Here is a 22,348-nt window from a genome sequence, read left to right as displayed (position 1 = left end):
CAAAGAGCCAAAACAGAGGGTGAATCCAGTGTGATCTTCTGAATATAATCTACATGCCGTGTGTGTTATGCACAGGAGTAACATTCACTTTTAGAATCATGCACAACACAAAACAAGCACGCTGCTAGAAATGCTTCCACCATGCTAATAAACTAGTACGGTTGCAGTGTCAGTGTTGCCATGCATAATGTGAAGGAGTACTTGTACAACATCTTAAGCCGTCGAATAAGAAGATAGATTTCACTTGAGCATTTTGAACCCACACGATTTGAGATAGGTTATGTTACTTTATGCTTCGCTATATGACCTATGATTCACAGACACTAGCAAGGACTTGCTAAAAAAAAAAAAAAGATTCTCCATAATTTCAGCCCTGTGCTTTCAGCTCTGCAGTCTGCCGGAGTAACTCCAGGCATAAAGCAAAAAGAGGTACGCGAGACAAGAGGAGGAGGCATAATGGGGAAATATAAAAGCTTGACCCGACTTCATGTGCAGGTCCATACTCGTGGGGGGGGATAAAAAAGAAATACTGTACATGACTTACCACCTTTGCCCTGTGAGTAAGAGCAACTCAGACTAATAAAATGTCTTTGGAAAATCCAGATGCCTACTAAAGGCCAATAACACTCAACGTGCAACAAAAAAAATCGGGGAGGAAGAAAAATGCAGTGATCTCTTAACAGCAATCTCCTCTGCTGTCAGCTCCACATAACCCTCCGTCTCACCCTCATTCAAAGACAAGACTGGGGGAAAAAAACGGCATTAAAAAGAAAAATCTTCTCTCGTTCTCGTGTATACATGAGCTCATGAGGCCTAGGAGGAAGTCTTTGTAGAAGAAGGAAACAGAGTGGAACTGCAGCACATCGTATCACCACTCACTCTATGGAAGCCCTGTGAGGCAGGTTGGGTCCGAATAAAACATATCTGTGCGGAGCACGGGACAAAAGATGAAGCCGTCTCACTAAACACACATCTAGTGGCGTTGACGCTGCTGTTTAACTGTAAGGACTTCAAACAGCGGGCAGCTCGTGCTCTTATCTCGCCTGCACAGCCCCCAGTAGGCTAGCTTATTATATAATTAAGGACTTTTTCAGTTGAATTGGCAATCTTCATTTTCTATGACTGGTGATTTTTATTAAGAGTGTGACTCACCCCTCTCCCTGTGAAACGGAGGGGTTTGATTTTTATTTTAATACGCAGCGGCTGCACTGGTCCTGCATTTGACTTTGGGAGCTAAGCAATCTGGAGTGCAACGTGGGTCAGATTGTTGTTCAGAACAGGGATCCGGTGGTTTTTATAGAAGGAATGACAGCGCTAAGTCTTCCTCACGCGGACACATCCGACTGCAACGACCGGAGAGGAAGTCATTTGATGCACAGACTGACTTCTGCATGTGAAGGACTTGAATGGATGAACGTTCGCCTGTGTCTTCCAGGATATCTTTGCTTCATTTCTATTCCCTTAAACGCAGCACAGAGGTACAGACGGCCACTGCACACAAGAAATCATCAGGGAGATTTGCCTTCAAGCCGCGTGTATATCCTGTTCTCAGGGCTGGCTCACCGATGACATGATAAATGGATTGTGGGTAATCTGTGACCTACGGCCGGTGATCATCATCGCGGGGCGCCGAACGTACACAACAAAAAAACAATTATACTTTCAGAAAACCATTCTCCTTATCTGCTTAAAACAAACATCCAAATAAACGGCACCGTCGGGATTCCATTTGCCATAATGTGCTCTCTGATTTTCATATCATTAGGGTCAAGGTTGGCTACAAATAGAAAGTCTATTTCACAGACAACAAGCACATAAATTGGGTTGACTCGCTCAGGATTTCAACGTGTCCTCCGAGGTGAGAGAAAACGATGCTTTAGCAACCAAGCGCCAGACCAACACTGTGGCTTACTGCTGCCGAGGAGCCCAGGTGATTAGTACCTTTTCTGCTCTGATGTCAGCTAGAACTACGGCGTCTGTGCAGCTGCAGTGCAGTGATGTCGTATCCCCTTGCCTGTTACACAGTTAAAGCCATCTATAGGAAGGGAAGCATATGGCCAACTACGTCTGTTGTACTCTCACACTTGCGACGATGATTCTAAAACAGCAGGCCGACAAGAAGCCCCTCAGAAAATCACATCCGTGTAGTCGTTCCCGTGCAACCTGTCTGTGGCTTCGCTGTGCTAACGTTCGCACGGAGTGACAGACTGGAGGAAATGCCAACATCTGCCCGGGGCAGCTGGCCCCACACTTTAGCCATTAAAGAGTGAGGGGGGGCAGTTGGCCGCCCGCACTCACACACTCGCTTCATGGGTCCAGAAGGGTGAGAAAGACAGCCCCCTTTTGTTCTTAATATTTGTGCTATTATTGTGAAGAGGAGGCAGACGGGCCTGAAGGCGATGGCAGGATTGGTGCCCAGCGGGGACACGGCGAGTCTCTGGAGACGGAGAATCCAACCGCTGTGTGTAGGTCAACGCTGTCACCTCCGACGAGCCACATCTCCCACGTTCACATGAAGGCGCCCGGCTCAACTACACCTCCTTTACTATATCATATCAGTGCAGACGTGATCATGAGCACATCATTATCAGAACCAAGCAGATAAACACATACGTACTGTAGGATTCAAAACAGGCCACTCTTTCTGAAGACGTCTGCTCTCCAAGAAATAGCTTTAAAATACGTTCTATGCATTACATGCAGGCATTAGAGTGTCAACGCGCAGTATGTTTACTTTAGAAAGCTATGATGACATAAGGTAGATGAGAGAACATCAGAAAAAGCACACAAGAGCAGAATGTGCCTGCATTGTGGCGTAATGGCTGGATTATGCAAAGATGCCATCTTTTAAGTGTCTGACATCGTACAGCGTTCCCACTGATTTCCCAGTCAGACTCTCACACGCTAATAACACGAGCAATCACTCTTACACTTAAAACACTGAAAGGGCTCGGCTAAAAGATGACTCTCCGCTCGCACACTTAACTCGTTCCTCCGCTGCTCAGAATTCACATGAACTTGAGAGGCCAGCGTACTCTCCGACATCATCAGTAGTTATTTTGTTCACATGCAAATGAGGGATTACATTCTGTGTGTGTCGGCCCCGTATGTGCAGGCAGGGGCTGGAAACAGAACTCCACAAAGAAACAGAAAATCTACGTTAAAAATAGAAGAAAAAAAAAACAGAAAAGGGAGGGAGGGAGAACATGCAATGCTACGTTTTCAGCAAGACGTGTTTTTATAAGGGTTTTGAGGGAGGGGGGGGGGGGGATTTTTTTTTTCTGTTTCCTTAACAAAAGCAAGAGAAAATGTATTTAAAAAAAAGGATTAGATCATCTGCATGGAATAATGTCATGAATCAAACTGAAAAGTCCAAAAAAGTGGATGAGATAGATGCGCATATACAAACCTGGGTTCTTAAATTGATCCGGGCTGTGTAGGTGCTGGAGGGGGGAGTTGCAGGCGGAGGTGGCATGCTCACTGTGCAGCATCTGAGCCGCTTGGGGCCCCAGGGAGCCATAGTCAGCAAAGGAGCAGGGCCCCCCCCTCTGGTCACTGGGCGTAGAGTAAAACCCATAATCGGGGAGGCCTGGGAGATACAGTATAGGGTGGGGAGGGGGAGGGGAGGGGACTCCATCATTGTGGAAAACAACTTTTTCATTGTCAAAGTCAAAGTCCAGATTGTTAAGCATAGCTTGGCGGTGTCTTACACCAGTTTTGAGAATACATCCTTGAGTTTAGTCTGCTTTAATTGCCCCCCCCATGCCCTCCCTCCCCAGCAGCTCCTACCATGTGGCCAGGCCCCCTTGGCATATGGTCCGTGTCCGATACGCTCAGCTGTTTCATATACATTAGCTGCACAGTTATGGATACATGCTATCTCTCCCTGAAAGGACACCACCTCCATTACACTAATACCTTGATTTGAAATGGACCAATAACAATTAATACAAGATAAACAGTAAGGCCACAGCTTTGATATTTGGGGCTTTTGCATAATTGACCTGTGCCCTCCACGTTTTCTTGCAATCATTGAGCAGTGAGATAAAACTGAAGCATCATTAAAACACAGGTCAATACATTTCTCATTCCAAAGCGATAATTCATTCATGGACACACCTGAAGCTTTTGTCATTTAAATGAAAGGAAAACAATGTGTGCAACCGGTCAATAATTAATTTAAAGCATTTCTCTTTCAAACCAATGGCAACCGATGATAAGGTTGTTTTTACGTGAGCGAGGTATAGACATTCTTGTTTATTGATGAGTCCTGAATGCTCTAAGTACTCTGAGCACGTTTCAGATTGGCTTCTTCCAATGATTCTCTCTTTGACACAGATGGTGGATTATCAACAGTTTAGAAAATGTCTTTCAGCAATAAGTCGCGCTGGCATTTATTGCTTGTCCTCTTAATCTGAGACAAGCTGCTCATATAAAGAGTGCAATTAAAAGAAACGGCTCCCTTCTCACACCTCTTTGATAACGGAGTTAATCTACTCAGGACGGACTGAGATTGGTGACACCGGCTTTTCCACGCTGGGTTTCCCCTGTTGTGCGTCTTTTGCTTTTTTATTTGGGTCCCGGAGCGAATAGCCATTCAAATCCACTTCACCTTTCCCCGTTCAGAGTCAGACAGTCCACTTCTGATAAATGGAATGTAAGCACCAGCCATGTTGCTCTCCGACGATGCTTTTTAGCACTCTGATCTCGCCACTTGTGGGCTGTCTGCCCACTCATCAAATTATAGGCTCCGAATACGGCAGGCTTCCCACGTACGTCACATAATGTCTGACACATTGAACAAAGCTCAAGAACCAATCATTCCATTTTCTTCACTTAGACAAATGTCACAGAACATTGATTGGCCTTGCTAATGAGGAAAACTGAATCAATGGAATAATTATAACGGGGGGGAGAAACATTTGACAATAGCACAAACCGTGTTATTGGGAATTCATAAGGAAGCCGTTCCAAATGTGTCCCGGTTTAGAGCAGCGGAGAGACCGGAACCAGACCAGAACCAGACTGGCATATGTTCACTATGATTCATGAATGAACATATTTGCAGGAGTTGCTTTCAGATGTGTATATAATTAACAACATGACCCATATTGTGACAACAGAACAAACGTCATCTTGGAAGCTGAAGTTGCAGGTGGATACAAAGGATTATTTCACCCGTGAAAAGACGTGGTGACACAATAATGATAATAATAATTATTATTATTATCATTAGAATTATTATTTAGACAAAACTCCTTTTACAATATGGGTGTTATAGGTATTAAATCCAAATATTATAAGTGGGTGTTTTTACAGGGAAGTTGCTTCTATCTGAGATAGAAGTATTAATTCTAAGTAAGTGAACCGCGTTGAACTGGGCAGCCACAGTGTTTCCTTTAATCCTGTACATCGTGTTCACTCACATTACAGCTTTTAATTGGCCTTTAGTCTCACACTGTACGGATCAACTGAAGCCCTGAGAAGTTTATTCATAGATGACCATGTTGTCAACAGTGTAGATAGAAAGGTGGCATTATTTTGAGCAAAGATACAATTAAAAGAATACAGCTGGTGTCTGTAAGATGCAGAGAAGAATATCAGTTCTGAAGTGGAATTCAGTTTAATATTCCAGCAGACGAGAGGAAGACTTAAAAATACTACTACATTAATATTAAACGAAGCTAATTAAAGCTTGTAAGGAACCTTTTACAGCAGCAATATGAGGAATTAGACAGACTGCCAACCAAAATATCTGACGATCCATACTGCAGATTTGTCCAGATTCAAAAATTAGCCGGAATTCGAGGATACATTGGGTGGAATCGGTAGAGTGTCAGCCCAGCTTGACAAAAAATTAAAATCTCATAACGTGCCATCCAAACCAATGACCGATTCTCAAGGACAATCAAACCAAACTAGTGTCGTTTACCATTTGAATCAACAGCCACGTAGCGGGCAGGGCTAGGTGTTGCTGGCAGGAAGTCTTTCCTCTCCTGATGTGAAATCAGGAGATCTTCCCAGATTGTAAATTACATTTAGCCAGGTAATGACATCGGAGACATTTGCCGACGCTGCGTGTGGCTGCACCGTCTCCAGGTGCGGCCGGCTCAGGTAAGACGCCGGCTTTGTTCGCTGGATGGAGGCAGCTGGACGAGAGTGTGACTCATGCACAAACATGTGGGCACACATTCTCCAAGCCATATATTTTCATCAGCGGCTATCTGATGTGTTCTGCAGGATGAGACTGGGCAGAGTGTGCCCACAGCTGCATTAGTATCACCGATCATATCGCTGTGCCTCAGACCTTCCCACTATTAATATTCACACAATCTATCCAGAACAATGGGCCTTTCTTGGACTCCTTTTTTTTCCACTGGCCACTAATTGGATGTAATTACTCATCTACAAAACAAATGAGCGTGCTGAGGTTGCCTTGGAGACTAGATCAGGGGACCCAGCAGTGCGAATCGTTCGCAGGGCTTCATTTATACTGGTAATTATCTCCCCTACCCCAACCCCTCTTTCCCTTCTGCCCTCAGTGACCAAAGTTGGCTGCGAGGCGATGGCGAGGGGAGTGTCTTGCAGTCATCTGTTACTGACATCATCGGGGTGGCTCTCTTTAAGTGGATAAATGCCCTGCTCTCGTTCCCACTTTGCCAGGTGACTGCCTTTAAGGAGGAATCACAAACCTTGAAAGCACTGCTGCTCTTTTTCTCACTCGTTGGAAAATAAAACTAATCACGCTGATGATAAAATATAGCTTCATGCTCCCTGGCCTGTTGGGGCTCCAGAATGTGAAAAATATTTCCATAAGTTGGCCAGTGTTCTGCACCGACTTTCTGATCATCCTCGTTTTAAATCTCAGAGACACTCGACAAATGAACCAACGCGTGCACACTTTTAAAAGGCACGGTCCAAATGTTAACAAAGCAGTGACCTCGCCGGGATAATTAGAAACTCTGCTGGAACCCGCTTCAAACGTGAGGCGACCGCCGGGGCGGAGAAATGAAGCAAATGCTAAAGTGTCAAACACTGCTGTTTTTTTTTTTTTTAGGAACGGCTTCTTGACGAGACTCCAAAAGTCAATCCCCATAGACAGCCATGTTAAAATGCCAACTGTAGAACAGAAATAAACATTTACAGCCTGCTATAAAAACCAGTTTGATCTCCATAATTCATTTCCCTGTTTGCTACGGAGGGGGGGAATTTTCTTATAACTCAGCAGTTTAAAATGATATGAAGGCTCAACGTTAGAGATGATTAAGCTGTGACTGCTTTGAGTGACAGGTGGGTGCCGTCTCAGGTCGCTAGCTGTTAGCTGTCCGCTCCGCTGCGTCACCACCAATCCACGTCTTTGCCCACTCTTAGAGCTGGGCCCACGGGTGATGTCACGTCAATATTTTATACAATCTATGTGGCTATAACCCTAAAAGTGATATCCATGAACACACAAAAAACCTGGATTTGTAACAAATCAGCCTTTTTCTTTACATCTGAACTCTTTGAATACATGAATATACCAGCTGTTCCTACAGGGAACGCTGGGAACAGGGGAATCTAAAAATCTATTAGCATAAGTTATTTCTGCGAGGCATAATGTTTCATGCCCTCGCTCCTCCCTTTCCCTCGCGGCACCACTGAGAATCTTTGGTGGCCATCAAACCACATCACTCTACAGAAGATGTCAATAAACCTGACATGCTTGCTTCTCAAATTAGCTTTGAATTTCAGAGCTACCATAATTAGCTTTTCCATTTTCACCAATGTCGTTTAAAAATAGCGTGAAAGAAACGAACAGCTCGTTCGCTCTATAGCCGTGCTTTCACTTTCCATTTGAAATAATCTTTTCTGAATGAATGGCTGAGTAATTAACAGCACTAGACACCCTTTTCAGAGAGCACAGACATTTCATAAATAATACATATTTAATGTCTTGTCATTTTCTGTTCAGAGAAGCTTGGCTAATTAATTTTAACAGATGATTTCTTCTTGCATTTACTCACCCATACGCCTGTGTGTGTTTTTTTTTTTACTTTTCATTTTACGCCTGCTTTTCCCCTTTCCTGCTATTCTTTATAGAAATGGACAAACTCAACGCAGCTACTGATTTATATTTACCCGCTACCTCGGTTGTGGAATGATCGTGGGAAGAGGAAGAGCAAACGTGAACAATGGATCACGAGTTAAAACAAATGCGCGACGGTGTCGTAAATCCGTCAGACGCTCATTTGCACGCTCGATCATTTCAATGCAGATTTGAACCCGTGTGGGATCTGGTCTTGTTGGGACTGAGAAAGAGCACTCGGTTATCAACAGTCGGCACAGATTATCCTGTCGTGAGGAGGCTCAGAGCTGACAGCCCTGGCCTTTTGGCGGAACACATTTTTTCAAACATGTCTGGTCAGGCTTATGCAGTCTGAAGAAATCTAGGACTCACTGTGACTGGAATCTGAGAGTGATACCGGCTACACCTAATGGTCACTTAGATACGGAAGGAAGGACAATATGAATTTACTCAAAGAGGATTTACAATCTACAGCAACGCTCACTGAGATATACATTAAGAGATAGAATAGAAATCTTCTTATATCTTATAACATTTAATTTGGTGGAACTTATCATAAAAATGCACACAACGCGATCATGGGTTGAAGTACATTGCAGGAAACACAATTTACTGTGCAATATGCATGTAATTACAAATAAATAAAAATAACCTTTGTGATAATGTCACTAATACTTGCTTGAATACATGTATAATGCATGGATTAGACAATCCTGTACTGATTAGGAAGCATACGACATAAACTGTATTTCATATTTAAGTGAATTTACAGGACTGACTCTAAAACACCTCACTCCTATTAAGCCTCCAGTAAGTTTTCTTTGGAGAGTGTGTTATGTGTGCGGCCCCTGGAGGGCAGAGTGGTGATGTCCCTAAAGGCCTGTGCCTGTAACCTCAGAGCATCTGCTCCCCACAGCTGTGAGACACTGCTTCGTGGCGGAGCCGCAAAGGGACACTTTGCCCTCCCCGATGTGTCACATCTTTCCCTGGGCCTCAGACAAAAAAAACAAAAAAAAACCCAGAGCAGGATGGGCTTGGCATGCCGGCTCATGTTACTTTGCACCAAATGCATGTAAAGCGCCTCTGGCCTCGGAGCTGAGCTCTGCAGATTAGCATCTGGGACAAATGGACCTGAGCTCGGAAAGAGCCAGATTGATTAAGACTACCGCGCGAAGCCAATCCCGGTCTCCTCTCAGACACCGCCGAAGATCACAGAGCGTGTTGGGGAGGAAATTGATAATGATCTTAATTTGGAAATGTCTGTCACATGAGTTTCCTTCTTTTCATCGGTGAAGGGAAGAGGAAGAACAGTAACAGAGAGAAAAGAACAAAGCAGAGCAACAACAACCGACCGAGGGAAGGAATGGGCTTTTAAAAAGCGTGAAGACCATCCTGAGTCCCGATAAAACTGGCAGAGACACCTCTTCAATATGCAGTCCAATTTCTGACCGCAGCCAACTCTATTTCAGTTCTGAACACCTGAGTCAAGTCCGACATTCTGTACATAGCAAGTACCTAGACCCTCTAAAAGCAGCTGAATGGGGCTTTGTGCACACTGCCGGTCCAGCCGAGATCTGAGACTGACATTTGAGCTTCGCGGAAAGCTCAGAGGGACTCAGGAAAACACTCAACCAGAGTAGGCTGGGACCTGTGAGTTTCCCTGCACCGTCACAACCATCTGCATCACTTGCACAGTCTACTTTCAAATGGAGAAAAAAGCCAACTGCCTTCTTCTAAAGAATTAATAATGAAATAATTAGCAGAGCAGTGTTGATACATTTCTAATATTATAATTACGTTGATGTATCATCCTCCCCGGATCAAGTTAAAGTGGCACCAGTGGCACATTCATCCATTTATCCTTGTTCATCCTTCATAAAAACAGCAGAGGTGGATTATACTTGTCCAGAATGCAGCCCAGGTGCTGGTGCATGCATTAGTCATCTCCAAATTAGCAATTTCCTCCCTTTCTGCTTTACTATGCAGATGTGCACGCCCTCCAACTGATACCAGATATAAGTGACTGCCCCATCCTCAAGCGGCACCCTGTATACTAGTTTCCAATCCATGATACCTCCTTACAAAGCCATGTACAGACCAGCACCTCTCTAGCTCCAGGCGATGGTAAACTCTGTACAGGAGCCGTATCTCTGATCTACCCGTCGCCCGGAGCCACAGTCTCTCTCTCAGACTTCCAGACTAGTCCTTGTTCTCGCTCTTTAGTGGTGCAACAGGGTCCTGGTAGAGATCGCCCTGATCCAAACGCCCTGCAACCTTCATACACAGACTGAAGACCCACCTCTTCCAAAAGGATTTGCACTGACGCCACCTCAGACTTTACTAAATAAAACGCCTGGCCTGGAGAAGTAACCACGACTGTGATCACTTTATTCTGCCTTAAAATGGGAAACTAACCTTTTACTTTTTCACAGTGAGGACATTACAAGCCCTTGTAGAGTATAGTTTAGTAAAGTAGAATTATGTCAATTTAAAAATAAGCAATAAGTAGCTCAAGGGGAATTTAAAAATACATGTAGGACACACATCTTAGCAAAGTTTGAAAGAGTCGACGTCTTCTAACTTTCCTTGTTATGGTACGCAGGTGGAGCCACAGTAAGAAGTCCAAAATACACCTTGTCATCAGCAGTGGTCTGTCTGTCATAGAGGGAAGTCAGCATGCTGTCATTTTGTCTGCTGAGCTCTGGGAGTCGTGTGAAACTGCCTTCTGTCAGGGACGGAAAATGTCTTCCATGTTCACAACACTCTCTGTGTATCGCTGACAAACATCTCTCACAGGCCAAAACAGGCAATATAAAGGGACATACATCTTAATGATGAACATGGTCAAATATATGTTTATTTGGGACATATTTAGGAATGTTTAAGATGTCTTTTTTAACATTTAACCTGAGCGGTTTTGAATGCCACTTAAGGTGAAACCCCACCGCCGCTAACTGGGTCATAAGTAGACACAGTATATAATATGTGGTGCACTATGGGAACTGTAGGTGGAGTCAAAGCACAATAATCCACACATCATAAAAAACAAGACTTTTTTAACAACAAAAAACATCCTCTACACTAAAATTTGAGAATTTAGCAAAACAATATATAAGCCACTAGATTTGCTATAATCCTGAGTGTGCTGCTAATTAAATTTTGCACAGGACGGAGATGCAGGAACACACAGAGAGAGGAAGGTCAAGCCTACACAATCAAGCATCCTCTGTTCTGTCTGTGTCCGAATAGAGAGATTCTATTCATCTATGTTATGAGCGTCGTCTCCAGCGCTTGATAAATCATTTGTCACCCTGTCAAACCTGTCAGGTGACGTCGCAGCCAGGAACCCACTCTGCTTCTACACTCTGTCAAAAAGCCACAAACCACAGAACGAGCGCCTGAGCTCGTTATATCATCAAGATGCATCGGTGACGCTTTTCTCTCGAGAACAAAACAGTTCATAAATTGGACGATGTGGCGAGATGCAGCTGATTTAAGGTGACACATTACAGATATTTTATCACATTCATGTTCCAGATTTGCTCGCCGGTGTTTCGATAATGCTTTGTGGACAGAATCTGCACCGAGGGGAAGCATGGCTATTTCACTGAGGGATGCGTCGCTGCCTTGTGGCTGTTTAAGCACTCTAAAACAGGCCCATGATGTCACTGTTACCCCCCATCCCCCTCCTCCCCCCACTCATGGTCATTTGCCTCTCTCCCTTCCATTTGCAACTGTCAGAATTAAACGGTACATAATGGTTGCCATCACGTCTCTTGCTTCCTGGCTGCTGCTAACCCCAAATCAACATTCCTGCTTCTTAGGGACGTTCATTGCAATTGTTGGGCAAATTGTTTGTTTTTGAAAAACTCAAAATCAAATGGCCCGACGTGCAAGACAGAGCTTCTGATTGGCTTCCAGCGTTTCCATATGTTGATTTGAATTTGGGGAAAATGAGGACGGTTCGGGGGGGATTTGCTTGTCTGCACGTGTGTGTGTGTGTGTAGGTTGTCTGCTCCTTACTGCAGCTGCCCGTGTGTCCGTGTGACGTCTACTGCCTTTATATCGGTGACGACACAAACAAGACAGCATCCGAGTTCCTATGAACACAGCTTTTCACCACCAGGCTTCTAATAGTACGTCTGATTAAGAAAGACACTCTTCCCTGAAGCCCGGAGGCTGTGTGTTCAGTCAGGGGAGCTATTATTGATGGCTACTGAATGATCTACAGTTGTAAGGGTGGAGAAAGCAGGAGGCCTAAATGAAGCCAACAAGTCGATCGATGCCGCGTTTAAGACAGCGAGAAACTTGCTTCTCGCTTTTTGGAACAAATCTCTTGGTAGATATTTGTCCAAGTAAATAAGGTGTGTACTGTAATTATTCTTTGCAGGAGTGTGTGTGTGTGTGTGTGTAGATGTCTGAGGGACTGACTTAATATTTGTATTTACTCACACACTGTGTGCACCGGTAGAATACGATTTAATTGGTGCAGCGACCACATTATGAACAATCATTAGTTAAGTGTTTGGGGTGCGTTGACCAGATAGAAAATGACATGAAGACGTAAAGAAGAGTGGTCGCAATACAGAAAACGTTCTAACCTAACTTTGGTGTTAATTGGTGGAGTGCTTCTGCTGATATTTCACTGTAACTAGGCCGGTTTAACACGGACGGTGATCGTACACAAATTCTTATCTGACAGTTAAAGTGGACTATTTACCAAAACGTTTGTTGGAAGGTGATTTCAAGGAGAAACTCAACCTGTTTGTAGATTATTATTCATAATCTAAAAGCCATAGTGTGTGTAACCATATCTTTTTAATGTCTGATAGGTTAAAATGAGGTGAAGGGCATCTCTATTCATTGGGCTTTCCCTCACGCTACATGTTCATCCTCGATGGTTGCTGCCAGTCGGAGCGCCGTGTTGGACCGCTGCAGCCTGACATCTACTCACAGCCTTCATCCATCAGCCTGTTCTCCCTCTTCCCCTTGCTCATGCTTCCAGTAACATCCCATGGACTTGTGGGTATCAACTATCGTTACATGTGTGTTTTATTTTGGTTGCTTGAATTAAAAGCCATTCACATTAAGCTGAGCTAAGACTCAGCATTGTTTGATATTGCGTTAAAGCACAGTATTTATGTTTTTATGTCAGCTGGAGTGAGTGCGGTCCGGTTAGTTGGAGAAAAGAAAGGTTATATTACAGACTGAAATTGAAGGGTTATTGAGTGAAAATTGAAGGAGTTATAAGGGAAACAAACTGAATTGCTTTTCTTTATTGTTTTTCTCTTTTATTTGATAGTTTATGTGACTTTTGAACACGTGGTTAAATGATTTGCTTAAGTGTTATAGAACTAGAGACATGTAGTGTAATATTGTTCTCGTCATGACTTGATTGCCTCTGCAGGCTGCGCTTACACAAATAACTGCTGAGGTGAGTCAGTCCCTCTCTGACTCCAGTAGGAGGACTCTGTTGTATCACGCTGGATGGGGCCTCTTTTACTTTGTATACCGCCTGTATGTCAGAGTACCCAGCATGCACCTGCCCTACGGATAAACACCGCAGAGATGCTCCCTTTGAGTCTACATGTATGTGGCCACTGGATGGATACAGACCAGCCTCCATGGAGGTCGGCATAGCAACACCATTCAGAGATGAAAGGACATTAGTTTAACTTGTTCATTAATAATGTTTTTGTTGACGAAATGATTTCAAACAGAAAATTGTGGCCTTCAGAGCTAATAGTTGTTTAGGGACTAAAAGAATTAGGCATCATCTGAATCAATCACTTAACATCTCTTGAATTTATATTTGTGCAGTTAGACAGTATTCATGGTCCATCTGCGTGTCTTTGAAGAGAAATATCCTTCAAAACTTTCCAGACTTTTTCAGAGTCCTTGAGTTAAAACACTGGCTCGGATAATCAAACATGGCTTCTGGGCCGACACGGCTTGTGCTTTTTGTTTTTTTTAAGAACTGTATACCAAGTACGTGTGTTCGTAATGAATGTTCCAGTGTGTGGGGTAAAGTGTGGAGCTTTTTACTCTTAATGGCGTGGGGAGTTTTTTTTAACTTCATGGTCTAATGGACTGTGTTTATGAATGAGACATTGAGCAGCACTTTCAGATTGTCATGAGTGTCTGTACAGACGTTTTCCAGTTTGGAAAGTGTGATTCCTGGAAACGTTCTCGGGACACTCGGCCCATGTGTCAGTGCTGTGTAGTGTCGGAGGAGCTCAGTCAAGTATGTTCCACACTGAGTGCTCGGGGACAGTTTTTAAGTAAACAGGATTTTCTGACTAAACGGCTTAAAGGTTAAGAATTAAACTGATATTTAACACAATGCTTATTTGAATAGATGGAACAACAGTTTTAATATATGGCAGAAGTTGTTGGTTTACCATGCCTTTGATTATTAAACAAATGTTTACATTATATTTGTTTATTATATTTTTTATAATGCATATTGAGTGTAAACTAATTATTCAGTGTATATTTTATTCAAAGCACAAAAATGTACCATTACAGTTGCTGCTCTAAATTTGACTCAGCTTGATGCAATGCACATGCTGACTTTAATAGTTTGAATTATCTCATTCCTCTGGCTCTTTCATGTAGGTTGTACTACATTTTTAGGGTTAAAGTTGATGTATATTATTGAGTTTTCCCTACCAGCTCACTAAACGTAGAAAAAGATCAAAGTAGCAGTTTTTATAGTGATGGGAAGCCTGTACATAGAGAGATCTTGGCTAAAACATCTCTGGTGCATGTGTGTACGATGCTGTCAGTCTAAAGTCTGGACGTGGGCGAGTGCGTGGGGGTCTGGGGGGCTACGTCTATGGGGAGAAGCAGAGCAGGAGAAGTTGGAGAGAGCAGCAGCCACACAGAACATGGACAGAGCGTTTACCTGGCCCTGTGCTCTGTGGATACGCCAAGTAGCCGCCTCTTCCACGGGCCCCCCTACCTGAGCCACGCGCCGCCGCTACCGCCGCCGCCGCCACCGGTCCGTACGCTGTCGCCGGGAAGCCTGCAGGCACATACACACACATACACACATGCATCACTTCCTGCACACGGATGAGCACGTCCCAGAGCTACAGGAGAATGTCGACACCGGCGCCGAGCTACGGGATAAGACCATAGCTGTCAGGGAGGGGGGGGGGGGGGGGGGGGCATGTCGCGGCAACATCTATCAGCAGACTCTTACCCGAACCCCTGTGATATTCAAAACCCCACAGACCCGCTGATCCATCCACAGACACGGGAGGGAGAGCCGTGAGCAATTCAACGGATATCACATGATATGATAATAATAACCGGTGCAACTTCATCATGAGGCAAACATCAAATTACATTACAACCATGGAAGGAAAACATTAAGGAAGTCCATAAACGTACGTGAGAGTAACTGTATATTTACTGTTCAATATGTGCTGTCTGACTGCAAAGGTGCAAATTCTTATTCATGTGTAAAACAGTGAGTAAACCGACTTTAGAGATTCACCAAGTCCCTGATTATACGAGCGAAAGCATTTGGCTCTGGGGGCTGTTTATATCAAATGCTTTGGATGAAAGATTACAGCCACTCCTGAGCTGCATAGACATGGGCATAATAGCCCTACCTCTGGAGACCATCCCTGCATTTTGTCCAGGAGTGCTCCCAATTACCGCAAGTTTCTATGGAATCAGAATCATCCAGTGTAATGCGAGAGCTAAAGTATTCCACATTTTTTTGTCGGGCTCCTCAGGTAGAAGAGATACAGTACAAAACGCCCTGAATCGAATGGAGACATCTGTTTGGAGACATTTTGAAGGCTTCAATCGCTGATCTGAGACTCTCTTGTACTTGTTTCTTCTTCAGTAAATATTTATAGAACTCCAAGGAGATTTGTGAAGCTTTAAAAGCATTAATAATCTGCCAAAATTGTCAGTTTATGATACTCTAATACCGGAAAGGCCTTACTACTATGCAAATATAAATCCACTTCTTCAGGGCCTGATTATTCCAACAAATATCAGCCTAATAATCAGCCTGTAATTAAGCCGACGCAGTATCTGTGAATTGTAATTACATTCTTAGCCTTAATGAACACAGTAGTTAGAGGTGGCTGACAGAGGCTAGTCCATGCCCAGGGCCCGGGCTCCTCTCAGCACAGGAATGGCATGTCATTAGTGGTGGTGATGAGATTCCTCACTCTGGGCTCAACACCGTCTATGCCTAATCAGCCTCCTAAAATTATCTCCACAGGAAATGCTTTCCTCACTTGCAAAAAAGAAAAAAAAAAAGAAAAGATTTCCAAATTCCCTCAATTGTAATGCTTCTTGATTTCTTTTCCACAGCTAAACGTGTTTTTGTCCATATTTTGGAGACCGTGGTTTCGACGTCGCAAAATGGCACAGGGAGGACACCTCAGAGGATTATTTTTTGAATGCCGCGGAGGTGAGAGGAGCACCGGTGGGTGACCTATTTTCCGAGTCAGCCTTGTACTGCTATTCCACCAAGAGGGGCTCACACAAAAGACTGATGACAGGGGGGGAGGAGAGGGGGAGGGAGGGGGAAGGAGGAGGTGACAGGGCAGGGTCAGATGAGCCGCAGCCAAAGAGAAAAACACATAGCTTTTCATCAGCCGACTGAGAAGGAGGTAATTCACAACTCCGTCGACACAATATCACAACGAATGTGTGTATTGGGTGTGTGGTGCCATCGTGTTGCGACTGGCAGGCAGGTGAAGAAGGAAAGAAATGCCCCCCCCCTCCCGACTGTCGAACGGCTCAGGAGAGAATAAGGGAGAAAAATAATCCAGAAAAAAAACGACAAAAGGCAACAAAAATCAGCCGCATTTACGCCGCCGCGCCGCAACCAGGAACTGATTCCTACGGCACAAATGACATTCTCCGCCTCTTTTCACAAAAACACAAATCAACTCTGATACTATGCTAATGATGGCCATGCACCCCTGCATTTCCACTTACAGAGTCCCCACGGTTGCTGTGCGGAACAGCGTTTTCATGCAAGCACTCTCCGCCTCTTTTTCCCTTCCCTCTCTCTCCTTTCCTAAGTGCTGAATCCATCTTCCCCTCGCTGCCATTGTCATGACACCCCCAATAGACCCACTGGCTTGGAAGTTAGTTGCGGGCAAAGTTGTGGTGAGAGATTAACTTTGCAGGATTAGGTGGGTTAATTAATAGATGGCTGCTGCTCATTGTTTTGTGCTCACGCTGTAAGAAGCCACCCAAGAGAAGCGCTGCAGCATTAAATCAATTTCATGGCCCTTTTATTACTGAGGAGATAAAGCCAATATTTAGCTTTCAATTCTTCACAATTATTGGGCCCTGCTTTGCCACTTGAGTGGCTGCGCTTGGCTGGGGACAAGGACACATCTGTTTATGAGCTGTGGAGGCCCGGGGGCCTTGGTGTCCGGACTCCGGGGAACTGTCCTCAGCTTTCGCTCCTCGAGCCCGTAGCACAGAAATTCAGCCTTCTTCAGGAGAGCGCACGGGAAAAAAAGGAAGACAGATTAGACCTTAAGAAAGACGAGGGCTGTCAAGGATGTCATAGACATTTCCACCCTCTCTCCAAGCAAGAGAATAACACTCTCTCAACGCAAACATTAGAATATTATGAGCGGATTTACCTTCACAACAACAACGGGTGCAGATTTCTGTGGATGCTTTTCCAGCTGACCTCGTGTTCTACGTCCTCACAACTTTGTCATAGTTCCTATCCATCCAATTTCACCGTTTGCAAATTGATGCAACTGTTACCCCACATGTCCACAACATTCCCTCAACGTACAGCTAAAGCCAAACAGAACATCATGTCCAATGCACGGTATAGTCAGTTATGTGCTGGAGGAGCATGATGTGCATTCGGAGCACATAAGCCTCTATGTTCATGATGGTGCGTTATGCCTGTAAAGTAACATTTTCCTTGGTTGCTCTTTTCTGCCTGCACCTGTATTTTGTGAATCTCTGTGAACTTGACTGCAGGAGGAGGAGGAGAGGCGCAGCAGGGGCAGCGGCGCGGTGATCAAACAGCACGGTGCAATCTTCGTGTCAAGGTTTTTTGCTTTGCACCGACTGTCTGCAAAGGCCTGGTCAAACGCTTTGTTTTCTCCCTTGTAACATTGTCAAAGCACTTTGCTGAATATCGCACTGATGTCTAAGTAGAAGTTCTGAGGTGATGTGATTGGTCGAATTAATTGTAGCCACAATCTTGACCACTGATGAGGTATTCCTCCATGCTTTTTAGCTGCTCCGTGGTTGCATGCTTTAAACAACAGAAATACCAACAGTCCCTATGCATTTTAACTAATTATTATTCATTATTATTAAAGTATATGTGCTTTATTGAGTGAGACATTCAACCCTGCACAGGAGGAAGGTGAGTTTTGTCATATGATCTTATCATGTGCTAATACATTCAAATCCTTAACATGACCTCCGATGCACCACATTCTGCAGATCTTTTTTTTTTTTGGCACACTTCCTTTTCTAGCCACTTTCTGATCCTATTACTCAGAAAATATTACAATGAAAAGTTGTTGCATTATGCATCAATAAGGTCCTATTTATGTCCCACCAGGCTGACAACAGCTTGACTGATGTTAATGTAATCTGTACTGTTCTTTGGCCCAAAACTGCCAGCAGCAGCTCCCCCGTCATTGACAAAGGAGCGCCATCAGTCACAGAGCACTCCACTCATTTCTTCTATAAGAAGAACTGTCAACTCTCTAATGCACAGGAGGAGCCCAGGGACAGCTGATGGCAGACCCGGGGATGAAGTCGCCTATGCTCACTTTTGAATCCCGTTCTGTAACTGAAATCTAAAAAAAGCACTAAATATTCAAAGGAAAGTAAATGTGTATTGCACACACAATATGGAAAGTGGGAATAATGTGCATTTTCTTTACCAAGATTTTACTGGCAAAAAAAAGAGACAAAAAAATAAATAAATAGACGAATATTCCAGGAACTCTTATTAAATCAAGCATCGGGGTGCTGTTCACCAGGGTTAGCATGCTGGCTAACGGGGTTTTCATGCTACGCTGGTTAACGGTAGCTTGGTTTGGGAAAGAGGCTCGTGAACAAGCCTTTCAGCCTGAAGCTGGTGGGTTTTGTGGGCAGACAGGAGGAGTGAGACGGATGAACGGTAAAGAGCAGAGATGAGTGAGACAGATGAACAGAGAAGGACAGCAGCTACATCAGTGGAAGAAGAAGACAAAGGAGAAGAGAGGACGAGGAGGATGGGATAAGAATGAAATAAGGTCAGGACTCAGGTGTCTAATTCATTCTCATGGTACTCTGTCAGCCATGTCAGACACAAAACATATGTCAAGACATTAGATTATTAAACATAACAGCCACACCCATAATAAAGTGCTATAATCCCACAAAATCAGTGCTGTACTCTTACATATTCCCGTTAATACAGAAATACTGCAATGTTAAAATAGTATTTATATAAACAATGTTCCCTCTCCAAGGGTTAAGTAAGTTGTATTCTAATTTTACATACTTTAATAATGTATATAATTTAATAGCTGGCCTGGTGGAATTACACTAGTTGCAGAGATGCATCATGAAATCATGTAATGCCATACATGTGATTTGCAAAGAATCAAAAACACAATGAAAATAAACTTACAGTAAGTGTAGCAGCTGTGAAGATGAATTTACTTACTTGCCAACTCTAAAATGTGTAATTTTAAAAATTAAACTGCCATAACCAACATTTATTTATTATCTGGTTTCCCATTAAAACAAGGCTAATCTCATTATAAACAGACACATGGAAAGCAAACAGAAAATTGTCTGTTTGGCTTTAAAAAAAAAGAAAAGAAAATGACTAATTATAAGAGTTTTCTATTTTGCATTTTCATCCGAGGCGTGTTGACGAATCACTCGTACGGTGTCACTGTTCACCGCAAATCCAATGTAATAATTGTGAGAAAAACATCAGAAATCACGGAGGAGGTGCATGTTATTTTCCTGTCGCCGTTTGACAGTAAGAAGGACAAGCCAGCGGAAATAAGTCTGTTGATAAGTCATGGCGGAGGTAGTGAAGCACACTGCCGCCTCCTCAAAGGAAGGAGGGAGGCATTCTGTCAGAGATGGAAAACTGACTCCACTTCACATTTTGCTTCATCAATAACCTTTGATAAGATGTAGCGAAACACATGGAGACAAATAAACAAAACAAAGGGAAAGAAATATATATATATGTACTGTATATATCAAAGTTACAAAAGAGACAGGGACCTAGCAAGACATCTTTTCATCTCCAGACTGACAAGTGTCCCATTGTTGTCATCCTTCAGCGCTACTTTGTTGTTGTTGAAAGCATCTCTGGGTCGCTGTTATCAAAGGCATAAATCACAGAGCTGGAGAGAGCCAGGTGGCTTTCATATGAACTGCTACACACATGCTCATGTCTCACCTCCCCTCTGATCAACGGAGACCTACACACAGAGAGATCCCCCCCCCCCATCATAAAATACAGAGACTGGTGTCTGGGAATGAGCCAGAGAGACAGAGAGAGAGCATTTACATGCACACCAATAATTCAATTATAACCAAACTAATGCAATACGCATATTATTGCAACTCTCATGTAAACACCTTAACCGGGTTATCTTACTCGCATTAAGGTCCTAATCAGAGTAAGCATAACTTGATTAACAGAGCTGGCTTGCTTGTCAATCATTCAAATTAATCTCGCCACGCGTACGTCTGCTTCCTCCCGGCGCTCGGAGTCTGTGCACGCGCCACAAAGGTCACGCGGTGAACAGGACGCCAAGCGGCGTGTTGGAAATGGAGACGGATACAGTAGAGACGGTTGAGAGAAAAAATTAAACAAAGAGCTAAAATGAAGTGAATGGCGGAGACTAAGATGAAGATGCATTCCTCCATACCAATATTTGGTTCCTTTGTTCTGTTGGAATGTATTGCCACTGGGCAATATGAAGGTATTGCTATCCATAACGCGTCTCCTGGTTTTAAAGGTTGCATCACAGGAAAGTAACTTAGCAGACTTTTCTCGCGGTTCCATTATGACATTTTTTTTTAAAGAGATGGAAGGTCTATTGAAAGACAAGTCGCATTATGGGAATTATATTTATTTGGATTTCTTTTCCATTATTCTATTCTTGGTGCAAATCTGACATACTGAGAAAGACAATATAATATTAAACATAAGCCTTTTTAGACACTGAACTTATCAGTGAAACATCAAATGTATGACTGTAAAGTAATTTTAGCCATTGAGTTCGGTGCCATTAATGTAATACAAATACAACCTACTGTACAACGTTGAGGCTTCCACAGATCCAGCATATTGATGATGAGATCCCAGTATCTGAGAGACGTGTTGCTTCGTACAGCAGCAGCTGAGGACACGGTGTACCTGTTCATACTGTGGTACACCATATGAGAGCTTTGGCCTCACACACCTGAGGTGTATATATGTGGCGATACTGTTGGCAGTGCTCTAACATATTGCCTCTGCAACACCAAGACCCCTCACCTCTGCAGTATGATAAGAGTGGTCAATTTTCTGTTGCTCGCTGATATGATCCCACATGACTTCCTGTGTGTGTGTGTGGGTCGGTGTGTATATGGATCTGTTGCCGTGTATGTCCCCTTTGCCTAAGCTGTGGTTCCTTTGTGCCGAAGGTAATGCTTTCCGTACGCAAGGAAACCATTTGGCACACTGATCCTGATGCCGTTAAGACGTGGTGGTTTCTGATTGGGGGGAGAAAAAGTCAATCATGGGAGTGAGTGGAGTGGAGGCAGCCCAGAGCTCAGCGAAGCCTGGCTTTATGGCGGTAATTGGATCTTATGCTTTTGAACGACGTGATGAGGCAGCGAGGAGATATGTTTGGTAAAATGGAACCTGGCTTAACTTTCAAAAGCACAAAGAACAGGAATCCAGCATGCAGGAGAACCGCTCAGTCCCTTTACAGGACGTAATCACACACTCATGAGTTTGACAAAGCGAGTCGTCTCGTCCACATTCTGCATTCAGGTGAGGCGTGGTTGAGATACAGACCAGCCTCCTATGGAGCTAGTAGGCACTGAGTGATTTGCTCAAGGGCACTTCAGTGGGGTTGGTTCGTGCTGGAGAGGGGGCCCCTTCAGATGAAGAGCATTCTCCATACTCACCATGTTGTCCGTCAAATCTGGCATAATGAATTGCTCGATCGCCTCACCGGTTTCTATAAGGCACGACGTATAGTGTCTAAATGACCAGCTCTAAATGAACCAATCGTACATCAGCAT

The 22,348-nt window shown here is 43.8% G+C and overlaps 1 protein-coding gene across 10 annotated transcripts in view; it reads right to left on the bottom strand.

Moving 5' to 3' along the window:
* The window catches only part of LOC311026318 (RNA-binding protein Musashi homolog 2), a 227,110-nt gene that overhangs the window by 10,272 nt on the left and 194,490 nt on the right, over window positions 1-22,348 (bottom strand). For 4 of the 10 annotated variants that reach the window (XM_084029810.1, XM_084029806.1, XM_084029808.1 and 1 more), the window contains exons 11-12: window positions 14,976-15,095; window positions 3,410-3,589 (exon numbers count right to left, since the gene is read on the bottom strand). In XM_084029810.1, the coding sequence (XP_083885936.1) occupies window positions 3,410-3,589; window positions 14,976-15,095 (300 nt within the window). The remainder of the gene's footprint in view (window positions 1-3,409; window positions 3,590-14,975; window positions 15,096-22,348) is intronic. The other 6 variants (XM_084029807.1, XM_084029815.1, XM_084029814.1 and 3 more) reach the window with 4 other exon arrangements.

This window comes from Eutrigla gurnardus (assembly GCF_963514095.1).
Source record: "Eutrigla gurnardus genome assembly, chromosome: 15".
In the NCBI taxonomy this organism is placed as follows: domain Eukaryota; kingdom Metazoa; phylum Chordata; class Actinopteri; order Perciformes; family Triglidae; genus Eutrigla; species Eutrigla gurnardus.
This window is presented reverse-complemented; position numbering and strand designations above follow the sequence as displayed.